The sequence below is a fragment of the Sander lucioperca genome, chromosome 4 (genome assembly GCF_008315115.2).
Source record: "Sander lucioperca isolate FBNREF2018 chromosome 4, SLUC_FBN_1.2, whole genome shotgun sequence".
Lineage (NCBI taxonomy): Eukaryota > Metazoa > Chordata > Actinopteri > Perciformes > Percidae > Sander > Sander lucioperca.
In genome coordinates this window covers 26,439,542-26,455,517 of record NC_050176.1, presented here as the reverse complement: position 1 = coordinate 26,455,517, position 15,976 = coordinate 26,439,542, and the positions used below count along the sequence as shown (strand labels likewise).

The 15,976-nt window shown below is 39.1% G+C and overlaps 2 protein-coding genes across 18 annotated transcripts in view; one reads left to right on the top strand and one right to left on the bottom strand.

Annotated features, from left to right (window-relative positions):
* The window catches only part of slit2 (slit homolog 2 (Drosophila)), an 88,993-nt gene extending 83,340 nt beyond the window's left edge, over window positions 1-5,653 (top strand). For 16 of the 17 annotated variants that reach the window (XM_035999930.1, XM_031285710.2, XM_035999926.1 and 13 more), the window contains 3 exons: window positions 793-1,147; window positions 1,332-1,546; window positions 3,835-5,653. In XM_035999930.1, coding sequence (XP_035855823.1) covers window positions 793-1,147; window positions 1,332-1,546; window positions 3,835-4,091 — 827 coding nt within the window. In that variant the 3' untranslated portion in view covers window positions 4,092-5,653. Of the gene's footprint in view, window positions 1-792; window positions 1,148-1,331; window positions 1,547-2,915; window positions 2,960-3,834 lie in introns of all 17 variants that reach the window. The other variant, XM_035999936.1, reaches the window with a different exon arrangement.
* A 1,971-nt stretch (window positions 5,654-7,624) lies between these two features.
* LOC116040418 (intelectin-like) lies at window positions 7,625-14,358 on the bottom strand. Its single transcript, XM_031285716.1, has 7 exons — window positions 14,262-14,358; window positions 14,024-14,182; window positions 13,040-13,287; window positions 11,503-11,661; window positions 8,581-8,698; window positions 8,172-8,278; window positions 7,625-8,071 (listed from the first exon to the last, which is right to left on the bottom strand). The coding sequence occupies exons 1-7, from the start codon at window positions 14,341-14,343 to the stop codon at window positions 7,928-7,930; spliced, it is 1,017 nt and encodes a 338-aa protein (XP_031141576.1). The 5' UTR covers window positions 14,344-14,358; the 3' UTR covers window positions 7,625-7,927.
* Window positions 14,359-15,976: the final 1,618 nt, after the last annotated feature.

Genomic DNA, 15,976 nt, shown 5'->3' with positions numbered 1-15,976 from the left:
AATTACCCATTTGAGCCACCAGGGGGGGCAGTGCTCCTCCTATGCAGTCAGACCCATCTGCTAGGGGGCCGAGACTGAGAGCTACATGGATAAATATGCACCAAATAAGCCACTTTGAAATTTTGCTCTTTTCATGAATAAAAATGTTGGATGACCCTCCCCTCAGCAAAATATAAAAAGACATGACCCTCCCCTATTTTCCTCCGGTGGTCCATTCCATAAATACCGAACGGTCCCTTATGAAGAAACAAAAATATTTTTATATATTATTTTCAAAACGTTTTAAAGTTTTTAATTGCTCTCCTCAAATGTGTCTTTGTGTGCTGGTGCATTTAATGAATATTTACTCTGTTCAGTGTATTGACCTAAACACAATATCCTGCAGATAGCCAAAAGTAAGAAAAAGGTTGTTTTCTATTGGAGCAAATGCCCAAATAGACTTACTCAAAATCCCTGGCACAAAACAAACCGCAAGCATGTGCATTTTGATCAATTGAAGCCCACAAATCCCAAAAACATCCTGCCAGCAGAAGGAGGTTATTATTTTTAAACTAAATCCTGATACATTTAAACTAAGTATTCAAGTAATTATTGCCACTATTTTACTATACTATTTAATCCATTGTCTTTTAATTTACCCTCTTATGTCTGAAACACACATTGCAATCTTGCACAAAAGCCACTATATAAAGAAAATGTGATTTTTATTTATTTTGTGCACTTCTGATATATACTTAGATAATTACCTCTACAAATTGATGCTCTAATCTCTCTAATCCGTTCTTCCTCCAGGTATGCCAGAACGCGCCTCAGCCTCCGGGGGTCTCTCGTCCATGCAGCACAGCTCAGGCGGACGCAACGGCACCAGCTTCCACGGCTGCCTCCGTAACCTGTACATCAATGGGAAGCTGCAGGACCTGGGGGCCGGGCTGGGGACAGGGGCTCCAGGCTCCGGGACTGCACACAGCACCACCAGACAGTGGCTGGGCCACGGGGTGGAGCCAGGCTGCCAGCCCTGCCAGAGGGGAGCCTGTGTCCAGGGTGACTGCCACCCAACAGGGCATCGTGGCTTCACCTGCACCTGCCACCCGGGCTGGACGGGAACAGTGTGTGACCAGCAAGTTAACAATCCCTGTGATGGCAACAAGTAAGTGTGTTTTGTGCCTCTACTCTATGTCTATGTGTTGGTGATTGGGTGATTACAGTTATTGGCATGAGTTTAAAACCAAAGTGAGTGCCAGATTTCTAGGATCCAAAGAGGGATTTAGCTGGGAGATTTGTATATCTGTCCACATCTTTATCTTTTCTGTCTCTCCCTCCTCCATCCTCAGGTGTATCCATGGTACCTGCCTTCCAATCAACTCCTACTCCTACTCCTGTCGCTGCCAGCCTGGTTTTGCTGGTGTACTCTGTGATGAGCAAGACCAGGATGCAGCTAACCCCTGCAGTCTGTCTCGCTGTAAACATGGCAAATGTAGAGTGTCTGGCCTGGGCAAGGCATACTGCGAGTGTAACAGTGGATATACAGGAGAGGCGTGTGACAGAGGTGAGATACTCATGTACTGTATGTTGTGTGTGTCTGTGTATTAATTATTACCTGTGTTTACAGTTCTGACTACTCACATTCTTCTAAAAAAATTATATATATATATTAGGGCTGTCAAAATAACGCGTTAATTTCGATTAATTAATCTGAGAAAAAAACGCGTTAAAAAAAATAACACCGATTAATCCATTCCATATTGACGTTTGACCCGGAGCCGTTCTAGCCACCATTCGACTGTAAATTGAAGGAGGAGGACGAGAATGTTCTGCCTGGATCATTAATTGGAACATTTACTTGTAAAAATCTTCTTCCTGCCAACTCTGGCTACCGAAATCTGGTGCCACTGATATGTCTGCGCTTCTCTCTGATGCTCTGAAACAGACGATACACAAACACCGCTGCACGTGACGCTAATTAACACTATACAGATTGGGAATGTTTTTTTTTTTTTTTTACTGCGCCCGGGCCTGGGGTATTATCATTTTTTAATAACGCAGGTTAAAATACGGGAGATTTACGGGAAAATACTAATACGGGAGGACGGCGGGAAAGAAGGGTAAAATACGGGACTTTCCCGGCCAAAATGGCATACTTGACAGGTATGCACTATACTCGACAGCAGCTAACGTTAGCCTACCGCTAGCTAGTAGCTGGATTAAAAACGGTTAAAATGCTGACAGCTAACGCTAAACGGTGTAAAGTTTGACTGTGTTTTACTGTAGAGGATTCAACACCGGGGTGTAACAATCTGCAGCTACCATCAGAAAAACAACACAGACGGTGCGTTCAATGAAACTGGTAAACTATAGTGTCGTGGTGCATTTGAAGTTATTGTAAATGTCCTTTTCCCATCTGGTGGTTGTTTTTGTCGTTCAACAGCAATTTACTAGTGAAATAAGTTATTGTTATTGTTATACATTATTATTAAATCATTTAATTTTGACCATATGACCTTAGCGATAAACAAGCCGTTCTTTAATGTCACCAACTGTTGTTTAGTACCCTTTTTTTTTCTGTTCTTTTTTTACTTTCTTAAAAAGTATCGGTTCTGGTAGGCACCGTTAATTATGTATGCGATTAATTTCAATTAATTAATCACAGTGTATGTAATTAATTAGATTCAATTTTTTAATCGATTGACAGCCCTAATATATATATATATATATATATATATATATATATATATATATATATATATATATTACTGTATAAGCTTTTGAATATGAAGCATGTTTCTCTTAACAGCACTTCTTCTAAGCTTCTGCTTTATTGTCTGTTACTTGTAGTCTCTCACACTCAGTATGTCTTTGTCTAACAGTGTTTAATGTCTCTGCATTAACGCTTCTAACCCGTTGCCTTTTCAACTCAGCATCTCCTGAGCTTCCTCTTAATCCCTCGCGAGGAATTACTCAGGTGAGACTGCCTGGTCACATCTTACTGTTGCCTTCTTTTTTCTAATATTCTTTCTTGGTTCCGCTCCAATTCAACCCACAGTATGTCTATCCACTGCCCTGCTTCACCTTGTTTTCCCCTCATTTTTCAACTTTCAAATTGCGCACAGCAATAGGACAATTGAAGAAAGTCATAGTATCTTATTATAGATTTTTTTTTCATTCATTCCATAAGGAAAACAACCAATCAGAGCTGAGGAGTCTAACGCAGTGCAGCACTGCTCGTGAACTCCAGTCAAACTGTCAAACTAGGCAGCGCTGATCAAATATGAATCAAGATTCTGTTGGCTCAACTTGGTTACAGACTTTCTCTTTTTAATGCTAAAGAGTAGCAGTTCACGAGCAGTCATTGACACTGGGTTAGAGACTCCTCTTAGGAGCACTAGGAGGCAGAGCAACATGATTTTTTCACATATGTCTTGTGTGCTACTGTCAGGATATAGTGACAGTTTCAGCAAATATGACAAAAAGTTATTTTTGTAAGAGTTAACTAACATTTAAGGTCAGTGTTTTGTTGTGCAGTGATTATTATGCTAGCATCACAAATCTCCTGAAATTGTATTCCATTGGCAGATGTTTTATTTTAATATCAGCAAATTTCTCAACATTTCACAATATTTTGCTTGTTTATATCAGAGCAAAACATTTTTGCAGTGTGTCATCCCTCATGGCATCACTTTGTTTCATTTTACTCTCCTCATATTGTCCTCTCTACAGTCTACTGACATGTTGACATGTTTTTCACCATTAAGACTATTGTCATTGTGACACTGTCATTGCAAAACAGTTAAAAGCTGGATAACTTGTAACCTTTCTGTTCCCTCCTCATGCCTGCAGAGGTGGCCTGCCGAGGGGAACGGGTCCGAGATGTCTACCAGAGACAGCAAGGCTACGCGGCGTGCCAAACCCAGGAGAAGGTCTCCCGCCTAGAGTGTCGGGGCAGCTGCCCGGGGGGAGCAGAAGGACAGGGCCCCTGCTGCACCCCCCTCCGCAGCAAACGCAGGAAATACACCTTCCAGTGCACTGATGGCTCTTCTTTTGTCCAGGAAGTGGAGAAAGTGGTCAAGTGTGGCTGTACACAGTGTTCCTCATAAAAAAGAAGACAAAAAAAGCAACAAAAAAGAGACAACACCCTTGGCAGGTTTCCTCCTCTCCAGATATGTTTTATGTTCTTGCCCACCTTACTTGATCCCCGTCCCCATTGTCCAAGATCCCGATTCCTCCTGAGAAAACCCTTCACCCTCCACAGTCCCCTCCCCCACCATCCCTGTTTTTTTATTTTAAAAACCCTTAAAAAAGCAACAAAAAAAAAACAAGAGAAACAACTAAAAAATAGTTTCTTTTCTTTGTCAGTGCTGGACTGATGATTGATGCTTCCTCGGTGGGGATGTCGAATTGTATTGTAAAGTACAAAAACAGACTTATTTTTTATTATGAAGTGGAGAAAAAGACAAAAAAAAAACACAAGAGTTGACTTTTTCCTTACATCTACTTCTTTTTGTTGGTCATGATGACTCCAATAGTGTGTCACACTGTCTCTTCCCTGGAGGACTGACCGGTCACTGACGGCTGACTGCTTCCTGTAGACTTCCTGCTTCCTGTCTGTGAGTTATGTGTTTTAGGAGTAACCTTAACTGGTAGTACCACAGACTCACCACTAGGAGGAGCTGCATTAAGGCACGGGAGATGGAAGGCAGTGATAACCCCCTACAACACAAGAAACCACCACTGTATCTCCCTCGACAGACCTCCTGAACCCTCTGAGGCTATGTGCACGATCCTACGCACAGCTGCGCTCAAACCTTATGGTATTTTTTACAGCTACTGAACAACACACACACACATACAAATGCTCTCATCTGTAGAAGAGTTATACACAATACCTGCCAGATTGAATACAGTACTCTCTGTATATCTACCCCCAGTCATGAATGACAAGTATTTATTGTATCATAAATACCTGTACTTATTCAGTAGATCCCCTATGTATCAATCTGATTCTTTTAATATATATTAATTTATATTTGTCCTTATTTTTGTATTAAAAAGATAACCTGTCAAGATAGCTGAACTAACAAAATGGTGTCCTTTATTTTGGTTGAAGAGAAGTTGTTTTTTTGATCACTGAAACTATTGTGCTTGCCAGAGACCTTAGTTACATTTTAATCTGCAAATGTGACGTGAAGACATTGTATATTTTTGTCGCGTTTCCTGAGAGTTTGTACTGTGCCATTACCAGAAGGTCTTTATATTAGAGTATAAATGTATAGATAATTTCCCTACCTATGTATTTCACACACAAATCTTGTGCGTAGCATTGACCCTAGAGGATGCTTAGAACTGTTTTTACCTTTTTAACAAATTTATGCTTAAAGAATACTGTGACTTTTTCTAAATGAAACTACTTTGTTAGCCCCTTGGTCTCTGATGTTAACATGTTGCTGCTAAGTTTTTGTACCGTAGACTTGGATCCTGATCTGTATGTTATATAGAACTTCCTGCTCCTACTGTACGGGGGCACCTTGTGTAACAGATAAATACGTCCCCCCACCTCTACACATGTGCATTGTGCTTTATATTCCCCTCTTCTCCATCCCCAGACTAATGTCAGTTCCCTGACTGATGTTTGTTTATTAAACACAATATTTACCTCACACTTCTCACTTCTGCTTTTTTTGTCACATTAAGACGTCCAAGTCAGAAATGTTCCCCTCAACATACTGAAGAGAATGATTATTAAAGTTAAGCACAATAATGTGGACAGTAATCTTCCATTATTATTTTAAAGATTCTTTGCATAAAATGGAGAATACAGCAGGGACTGTGCAATATGTCTTCATCCTATACTCCCCTGTCAGTCTCTAGGTAAACATTTAACCTTCTGCAGTGACATTTGTAATCCTGGTGTCATATGCTCCTCTCCACTCCCATAGTATTGCATGCACCGAAGTGTAAAACCAGTTTAGTCTAGTCCCGCTATATTAAACAATAGGGCTGGTGATATTCTATATTTTTCTTATTGCCAACAAAACCCATGAAATGTACAAAAACAACAATGATTTTTTTTTTTCCGCTAACTGTTGTCTGAATAGCCAACGCGTAATATAGTTTATTCTTCTGGGTCCCAGACCTCCATTGTTGTCCAAAAAACTATTAATAACATCAATGAGGGGCGACTTTGCAATGGGTGACATGTTCCTTCATTATGATGATAATGGGCACTGGTTTAATTAAGTTAAGCCACCGTCCTGCTGCTATAAATATTCACTAGCATACCAAATGTGTATTAATCCGCAGCAAATAGTCCCCAAGAAATGCACTATTTGGTCCTGTTTGAGTTACATATCCTAAAAACTGGGGCCCAGCTGTTTTATTTTATTTTGTAAATTATTGTGTCCTTATTTATAAATAAAACTGTATATTTGTGACCAGTTTTTTCTTCAGTTGGAACAAATCAGCTTAAGGCTGAGAGCCACAGACAAGGGAGGAAAGTCAGAAAGTATTGAGAGACAGACTAACACATTGTTGTGTTTGATATTTTCATGAGACGTGTTGACAATAAAAATATATATAGAAAAAATGCCAGCCTTATGCTTTAATGTTTTTGTATTACAGGTAACAAGTGTGATTTGCCAGTGATTTGATTTGTTAAAAAACTATACTACTTTATATACTATACTATACTATACTATACTCTGCATTGTTGCCTACAATTCTAAGAATGTACAATTTTCAAGAGAGACTCATTTGTGCTTTTACAGAAAAGCCTCTAAAACTGTATTTAGACCCCCATGGGCCACTAAAGCCATATTAAGAAGCACTTTGAATATTTTGAAATAGTAGGTAATATTTAAGTACTTTGACTGTATCAAAATAATAAGTAACATTTCATGGTCATTGGTCTGGGTGGAAAATGTATCATGCCAAACTTGGATGTGAAAAAAATATATGTGCAACCTATAGAATATACTTCTAATATTAATCAACACTGCCAGTGTGGTCAAAGTAAATTGTTGAAAGCCTGAAAAACCGCATAGGGAGGTTGGTTGGGGTGATGGATGGGTCAAACACAGGACTTTCACCCAGGAGACCGGGGATCGTGTCCTGTGTGTTACATTTCCTAAACCGAACTGTCGCTTTCTTGTTTTCCTAAACCCAACTGTCCCGTTGTCCCGCCACAACCTTTTCCTTAACTTAAGGGGCCGTGTTCATTTCACGGAATTCTTTCACGGGCCCATCACGGAATTTTAAGGGGCCGTGTTAATTTCACGGAATTGTTCTGGGGGCCCATCACGGAATTTTCGCCGATTCCGTGAAACTGCCACAGATTTTGAGTTAAGGGGCCGTGTTAATTTCACGGAATTCTGTGAGATCAGGTTGTATCACCCCCTAGCGTTATGGCGGTGAAATGCACCGCGATGCAAAGCAACCCCGACGCAGAACTCCGAAAGGGTCACAACGTCATAGCTACGGCGTAGAGTTGACGCAGAAGCATAAAAAAGCCTTTAAGCAGCTGAAAATGCACAGGAGACAAAGACACTCAACTCAAATACCTTAGGTTGAAGGTTAAGATGTCCCGCTGGAGACCTTTGTAGCATTTTCTCTCAATAAATACTCAAAAAAACACCAGAATTTAATATTTTATTTTAATATGCAGTTTTATAAAGCCATCTGCTGGTGTGTGACTTAATTACAAAAGACTGTTTACTGTAATATTAGATCTTCTTTATGAACAACAACACAAGCAGAAACCCAAGGCTCCTGCTATGTAAATTTAGACACAATGTGATTAGGAGCTTTACAAATTAATCTGACTTCACCTGAACTGAAATTTATTTGGCTACAACTGTGATGGTTGACTAGACTGACATGCCATAATACTCAAATGTTTAATCCATCATAAACTACATGTAGGCTACAAATAACCCTCTTAGCGGTAGAACAGTAAAACAGCAGACTCAGTCATCTCTTTGGAAGCGCTCCAGCCTTGCTCCCTTCCCAGTCTGTCCCAGTCAAATGATGGGAAGTCCCCACACTGCTCAGGGTAGAAATATCCACCTCCTCCTATACAGTACTGGAGACACAGACACACGCACACAATAACAACCGTATTATTACACTGTTTAATTTGCTGTGTTTTTTGAAAGACAGCAGAAGTGCGATGATGGCCTCACGTGTTCAGTGTTGCATCCAGTGATCGGCTTGACCCCGGAGCAGATAGCCATGGCTGCACGTTCATTGTTTATTGCTCTAAATGTGATGAAACCTGCTTCAAACTCCCCTTTCATATAAACAAAAAGAACACAACTTGATTACAGCACAATGAATTTAGTTTAGTTGATTTCTTAACCATTTCATAATTGAAGGACAACCCTTTACCTTAAAAAGTTAATTGAATATTTAATCACTTTGTTTTTGTAGTAAATTTATACAGTAGCCTAACTATTTTGGAAAATGTGATAGAATTAGTAAATTATGAATGAATGAATTAAGCACCAATCCAGATTGATATCCACACATATCCATAATGGTGAGAAAGCTCTATATGATCTCCCTTTCCCTCCTTCTACAGGAGCTGTTTACCTCTAGGATTGGGTCCATATAACATTCTGGTCGACTCTCTGTCTCCGTGGTCGTACACAATGGGAATAGCTGGCCCTCTGTTGCTGCAGGAGCCAACGTTGTATCTCACTGGATATTGCTGGAAGAATGTTTTATTGTCATATACCATGGCCACTGAGAGTTCTTAATTCTGATTGGCTGGAAAGTGCTAATTAACTTTTAGTAACCTATGACATTTGATTGCAGTTCCATATAAAATAAACTGTAGTTAAAGTAAGCAACAGTGTCACATGTTCTGGTTTTGCCCCACCCTTGCTCTTTCTGGTCATGTGTTTTTGACTCCCTCTCAGCCATCACATCTGCCAACATTCACCCCTCACCATTACCACACACATCGCCCTGTTTGGTGTCCTACCTATTGGCCTTTCACTGCCGCCCTGTTTTGCTGAGCTTGTTGCCTTTCTCACACTGCTAGCAAGGCATGCCATTCTCTTGCGGTGGAAAAGCCCTTGTCCCCCCTCTCGCTCTCAATGGATAAATTTTCATTTTATGAAATTGGAGAAAATTTTATATTCCTTTCGTTTCTCAGAAGGGAAATTCCGTAAAATCTGGCAACCCTTCCTAGATCATGTCAGGTCTCTCCATATAGACACTGACCCTGATGTCTAGACAACTAGTTATATCTCCCATTCCAAGAGCTTGGGGCAGGGGTTATTTGTGTAACCACCACCAACAACCACAATAAAAGGATAAATAGCTTCTTAATGACAACCACGGAAATTACATAAGAAATGTGTTTGATTTGTGTGAATCTGGGCATCCAAACCGTAACGTAAATTTCTAATTGTGTGTTCAAAGCGCGATTACTTACAAAGTCAATGCAAAGACACGAATTTCGCACAGGTAAAAATGTGTGTGCCACTGTGTCACGAAAGCCTGTCAGTGTTGACATTCTCCTGACGTTGCTAACATAAAGTAGTTGAATCAGAAGTGGAGGAAATGATTGTAGCTTTCTGTGGGCGGTAAAATTCACCAAGCTGTGTGCGCCTCTGGATGATGTTGTGAACCCAGACACGACGGCGTTGTCGGTTTTTACGTATCTGGGACATCCACAACTGGTACAAAGCAGCAATAGTAGTTATTTTGGCCAAGGTTGATGACGGAAAAGCACCTCCTCTTCTCCGATGCGTGTTGCGCGAGTAATGTGAATAAACTAGGGCTGTCAATCGATTAAAACATTTTATCTAATTAATTACATACTCTGTGATTAATTAATCGAAATGAATCGCATACATAATTAACGGTGCCTGAACCGATACTTTTTAAGAAAGTAAAAAAAGAAAAGAAAAAAAAAGGTCGGTGACATTAAAGAACGGCTTGTTTATTGCTAAGGCCATATGGTCAAAATGAAATGATTTAATAATAATGTATAACAATAACAATACATTATTTCACTAGTAAATTGCTGTTGAACGCCAAAAACAACCACCAGATGGGAAAAGGACATTTACAATAACTCCAAATGCACCATGATGCTGTAGTTTACCAGTTTCATTGAACTGTGTTGTTTTTCCGATGGCAGCTGCAGATTGTTACACCCGTCAAACTTTACACCGTTTAGCGTTAGCTGTCAGCATTTTAACCGTGTTTAATCCAGCTGCTAGCTAGTGGTAGGCTAATGTTAGCTGCTGTCGAGTATAGTGTTAACTAGCGTCACATGCAGTGGTGTTTGTGTTGCCTGTGTCGTCTGTTTCAGAGCATCAGAGAGAAGCGCAGACATATCAGTGGCACCAGATTTCAGTAGCCAGGGTTGGCAGGAAGAAGATTTTTACAAGTAAATGTTCCAATTAATGATCCAGGCAGCACATTCTCGTCTCCCTCCTTTATTTTACAGTCGAATGGTGGCTAGAACAGCTCCGGGTCAAACGTCAATATGGAATGGATTAATCTGCGTTATTTTTTCTCAGATTAATTAATCGAAATTAACGCGTTATTTTGACAGCCCTAGAATAAACACAATTTATCCTGCGGCCAAACTTGCGTGAGTAATGTGTTTGGTGTGAACACAGCAGGGGCGGAGCACAAAATTCTGGGCCCTGTAGAAAGGCATTTTCTATGGGCCCCTCCCCTCATCCACAGCTATATATTCTAGCATCTTCTTGGGCCCTCCTCACATGAGGGCCTTGGGTGCTCAGTCCCCTTTTTCCTCCCAGTCCGACGCCCCTGGAACACAGCATAATCTTTTCAGGATTTCTTTTTAATTCGACCAACATTTTGTGAACCCCTTCCTGTTTAGCTGGATGTTGCCTCGAAATTATATTGAATGTATGTGTAAATGAATGACTAATATTTTTATTTGGTTACATATGTCATTTTGTTGGCAAGTGGCCATAGAATAAGTGGGATACTGTAATAATCTCAAATTGTTACGCTCCATGTAGCCTTATGGATTCCGCGGAGGGTGACTGTTAGCCCCCGCGTACAGTCGGGTGTTATCTGTTACAAAGTCTATACCTTTAACCTTAAAAAGTAGCCTACAAAAGTATTACAATCAAAATATGTACTAAAGTACCAAAAGTAAAAGTACTTATTATGCAGAATGGTCTACTTCAGAATAGATTATATTGTATATTTGGTAATGCAGTTATGTGTAAGGATCACTTAAATGTTGCAGCTGGTAAAGGTGGAGCTAATTTTAACAAATGTATACTGCCAGGTTGCCCATGTATATAACATCATTTATATGTTAAATATATTTTGTATTACTAATTTGAATCTGCAAAATAACTAGTAACTCCCGCTGTGAAATATATGTAGTGGAGTAAAAAGTACAATATTTAGAAAATAGAAATACTCAAGTACAAGTACCTATTTAAGTACAGTACTTGAATAAATGTCCTTAGTAACTTTCTATCACAGTAATTTAACATAGCTTCACATTACCTTGAAGAGCTGAAAGAGGTTCCCTCCATACAGGTGGAGGAAGCGGTTGTCAGTGTGGTAGCGGAGGATGGCTGACAGCTTCCAGTGTTCCAGTGGAAAGTTGTTGGGAACGTGCCACACAGACATGTCCTCTGCTACTATATCATAGTAACCTGGATTCTGTGAAAGTTACATGTATTGGTTCAGTTAGTTTGGTAATATCACATAATTCCCTGCATAGCTCCTCCCAATTTTACTTTTACTGTTCATCTATTGAAGCAGTGGGAGGGTAGTGTGAACAAAGGTTAGCATTAAATAGCTGTGTTTGTGTACTTATCCAGGTATCAGATATACTAATGCAAGAGAGAGGGAGAATGAATACATGTGTGTACAATATTCCTGCAGTGATGGATGAAGTACTCAGATTCTTTACTTCAATTACCAACAAAACAATGTAAAAATACTCCATTACAAGTAAAGGTCCTGCATTTAAAATCCTACCTAAGAAACATTATAGGAGTACTGTATTATCTGTTATGGTTTTGTACATTTTCTGTTTTTTGTATTGTACATTTTATGTTTTTTGTATATTCTGTATATTTCTGTTCCCTGTTGTGTCGTTGTATCTTGTTGTGTCAAGTCTCTGTGTTTAGTTTATTTCATGTTTTCTGTCTGTTGTTCCTGTTTCCTGTTTTATTTTGATAGTCTGTTTTCTGTCTTGTCTAGCTTTACTTTGTGTTTTCCCGCCTGTGTGATTGTCTGATGTGCTCCACCTGTTCCCCAGCCCTGGTGTCACCTGTCTTGCGTCTTCTCGTTACCTAGTTTATTTAGCCCCTGTGTTTCCTTTGTCTGGTGTCAGATCGTTTTGTATTCCGTTGTGTCCTGTCCCTGTAAGTTTGCTCCTTTTGTTTCCTGCCCGTGTTGCCTTTTTCCTGTTGCTTTTGTGTTTTTCTGAGTTTCTTCGTGTTTTTTCCAGCCTCTGGGCTGCTGTTTTTTGTTATCCAATAAATCCCTGAACTCAAGCCATCTCCTGCCTGCCTGCCTCTCCCTGCATTTGGGTCCACTATTCCTCACTTCACCTAACATTATCAGCTTCATGTAGTTAAAGTATCAGCTGTAAAAGTACAATAGTGTCAGCAAAATTTACTTAAAGTTTCTAAAGTAAATGCATTTTTTGAGAAAAGAAAAAACTAAAGGGTTTTGCTACACATACATTTATGTATTCATATTTTGGACCTTTCTCTAATCTTTGTTTTTTTGGGGGGAAATATTGGATCAACAGTTATTGAAGTGAATCCATGTGAGAAGGGGAGACATCTCAAACATAACAAGACCATAGTGTTATGTTTGAGATGTCTAGACACGACTTGTTGTATTTTATAATTGTATCATGTGTTTTAAATGTAAAATTGAAATCTGAAATTAACTAACATATTTCCATCTGAATTGTACTGGAGTTGAAGTAGAAAATAGATGCAAAAGTACCTGAAAATGTTACTTAAATGCAGTACAGTGTAAATGCACTTTTACTGTTACTTTCCACCACATCAAGTTGTACCTTAAAATCATCCGAGGTGGCGCCCTCTGCTGCTCCAAAGGTGTTTCTGTTGGACCAGTTCCCGTCTCCATCTGGAAGTTCAGCATTGTTGCCCTGCTGGCTCGACCAGCGATCGCCCACTGTGCACCTTCCGTAAATACTGTTCTCATGGACGCTCGCCACCAGCGTCCAGCCGCCTCCCGCAGTGGTCATATCACAAAAGGTCTGATAGACCATGCCATTAGCAGTGGTCAGGTAGTACAACCCATCTGGAAATATTACACTAAGTGTTAATGAGTGACAAATACACACCATTTGGTCATCAGCAAAATATTTGATTACAACATGTGCTTGAGGGGACTGCAACACATTGAATTAATAAGAAATAGGCCTAAGTATTGCATAGAGCAGTGATTCTTAAAGTAGTGCGAAAAGTTTTCAGATTATTATAAAACCTTTTTTTCGAAGGGCTTCATATAGTAGAAACAAATATCTTATTTTTTTTAATCTACAGATTAAAATCATATCACAGATTATTTGCTAATCTAAGAAATCTATAATTCAGGTGTGGGTGGGTTAGCTCAGTTGGTAGAGCAGGTGCACACATGTAGAGGTGTATACCTTGACGCAGAAGGGCCAGGGTTCGAGTCTGGCCTGAGATGATTTCCTACATGTCATCCCCCTCTCTCTCTGCTTTTGTATCTAGCTGTTCTTTCCATTAAAGGCTGAAATGCCCCAAAAAAATCTTAAAAAAAGAAATAAAGAATTAAAAAAAAATCTATAATTCCTATAATCTGCAAATATGTTTAATACATGTTTAGTATCTTTCTTATACATTTCTCTTGTATTGGTCTTTCAAATTACTAAGATTGTATGTGTAAAAAATAGACTACGTCAAAGAGGGACATACATGAGGGGGTCCCCCATATATTCTCTATCTTGTAACGGGTCCTTGGCTGAGCCTCTAGCATAGAGAAACATCTCCCACAGGCTGGGCCTACGTACCTTCTTGCTCATTATATCTGTCCTTGATCTCTTTACAGCTCCTTGCAACATATCTGGACCTGTTGCTCAATTCCTCCAAGCGTTCAAAGGTTGTCCTGGTGAGGTTCTGAGTGGTCTCAACATCCCTGATGGCGTCTGTGTGGATGAGCGCTTCATTTATTGAAAATAAAGACACATTTTTTAAAATAAGAACGTTCAATAACATATTTCTTATATGTATGTGTTGTTGTTTTTTTACCTATTTGTAAAGCAGTATCTGCAAATGAAGCATCTTCCATTAACACCAAAACCACCAAAAGCAAATGTATGATGTATAACATGTCTGTGAAAAGAAACAAAAAAATGCATTTAAACATCAAAGAAGCATAATTGTACCTATTAGTACAGATTATGTGATCCCATACAAACACAAAGTAATTAAAACCTGACAAATCTATCAAAATCAGAAATCTGCCAGAGCTCCATTCTCCCACTGTTAAATTGTGTTAATGTTCTTTCCAGCTTTACACTATTGAAAGGTTTAAGACAAAAAGTTAAAGGTCTGACAGATGTCAGGACAAGCAGCAAGTTCTTTTTTCCATAATTTAGAAATATAAAGCAAAAGATGAGGAGACAGGAACATTATCCACGTAACTCTAACAGTACATTAAGGCTGAACAGCACTTCATTACTAAGTTGTTATAAACCAGTCTCCAGTGCACCTACTTTTGTAACAAAATATCTACTGTATATCCTACCTGTGTTGATCGCTGTGAGATTTCTTGTGGCTCATTCTTGATCCTCACAACTACATGTATGTCCTTGCTTATTAGTCTTCGTTGATATCGCAATGCTCAAAGTGCAAAGAAATTAATATTTTATCAACTTTATTGCATTACTTACCGAAACATCACTCTGACAAGGAAACTATTCAATGAAAATATACTGAAATATAGTCATAATGATCCCAAAGTCCACTGCTATCTTGTTGTAACTCATTGTTTCATAACAATTTTAAATCTTACACCTTACAAAACCTTTTGGGCTTTCTAACTGCCATTAATTGTTATATTATACAAAAGATTATAGGGACAAGGGTTACTGGTAACATGTTGCAAGTACAGTATAACTTCTGTTATCTTCTCCTGGTGTCATGCTCCTCTACACTCCCATAGTATTTCTGAGTAATTTTGGAGCATGCACCAAAGTGTAAAATCAGTTTAGTCTAGTCCCACTATATTAAACAATAGGGCTGGTGATATTCTATATTTTTCTTATTGCCAACAAAACCCATGAAATGAACAAAAACAACAATGATTTTTTTTCACTAACTGTTGTCTGAATAGCCAACATGTAATATAGTTTATTCTTCTGGGTCCCAGACCTCCATTGTTGTCCAAAAACTATTAATAACACATCAATGAGGAGCGACTTTGCACTAGGTGACATGCTCCTTCATTATGATAATGGTGTTGTATTACAGGTAACAAGTGTGATTTGTACTAAAATCCAATGTGTTAAAAAACTATACTACTGTATATACTATACTATACTCTGCATTGTTGCCTACAATTCTAAGAATTTACAATTTTCAAGAGAGACTCATTTGTGCTTTTGCAGAAAAACCTCTAAAACTGTATTTAGACCCCCATGGGCCACTAAAGCCATATTAAGAAGCCTCTGAATATTTTGAAATAGTAGGTAATATTTAAGTACTTTAACTGTATCAAAATAATAAGTAACATTTCATGGTCATTGGTCTGGGTGGAAAATGTATCATGCCAAACTTGGATGTGAAAAAAAAATATGTGCAACCTATAGAATATACTTCTAATATTAATCAACACTGCCAGTGTGGTCAAAGTAAATTGTTGAAAGCCTGAAAAACCGCATAGGGAGGTTGGTTGGGGTGATGGATGGGTCAAACACAGGACTTTCACCCAGGAGACCGGGGATCGTGTCCCGTGTGTTACA

What these genes read in the sequence shown, in the direction of transcription:
- LOC116040418 (XM_031285716.1), bottom strand. Translation starts at nt 14,343, where the DNA reads ATGTTATACATCATACATTTGCTTTTGGTGGTTTTGGTGTTAATGGAA. An exon ending in CCACCTCGGATGATTTTAAG is followed by an intron (nt 11,662 to 13,039) that starts GTACAACTTGAT and finishes TAACTTTCACAG; the next exon opens with AATCCAGGTTACTATGATAT. An exon ending in CTGGATGCAACACTGAACAC is followed by an intron (nt 8,072 to 8,171) that starts GTGAGGCCATCA and finishes CTGTGTCTCCAG; the next exon opens with TACTGTATAGGAGGAGGTGG.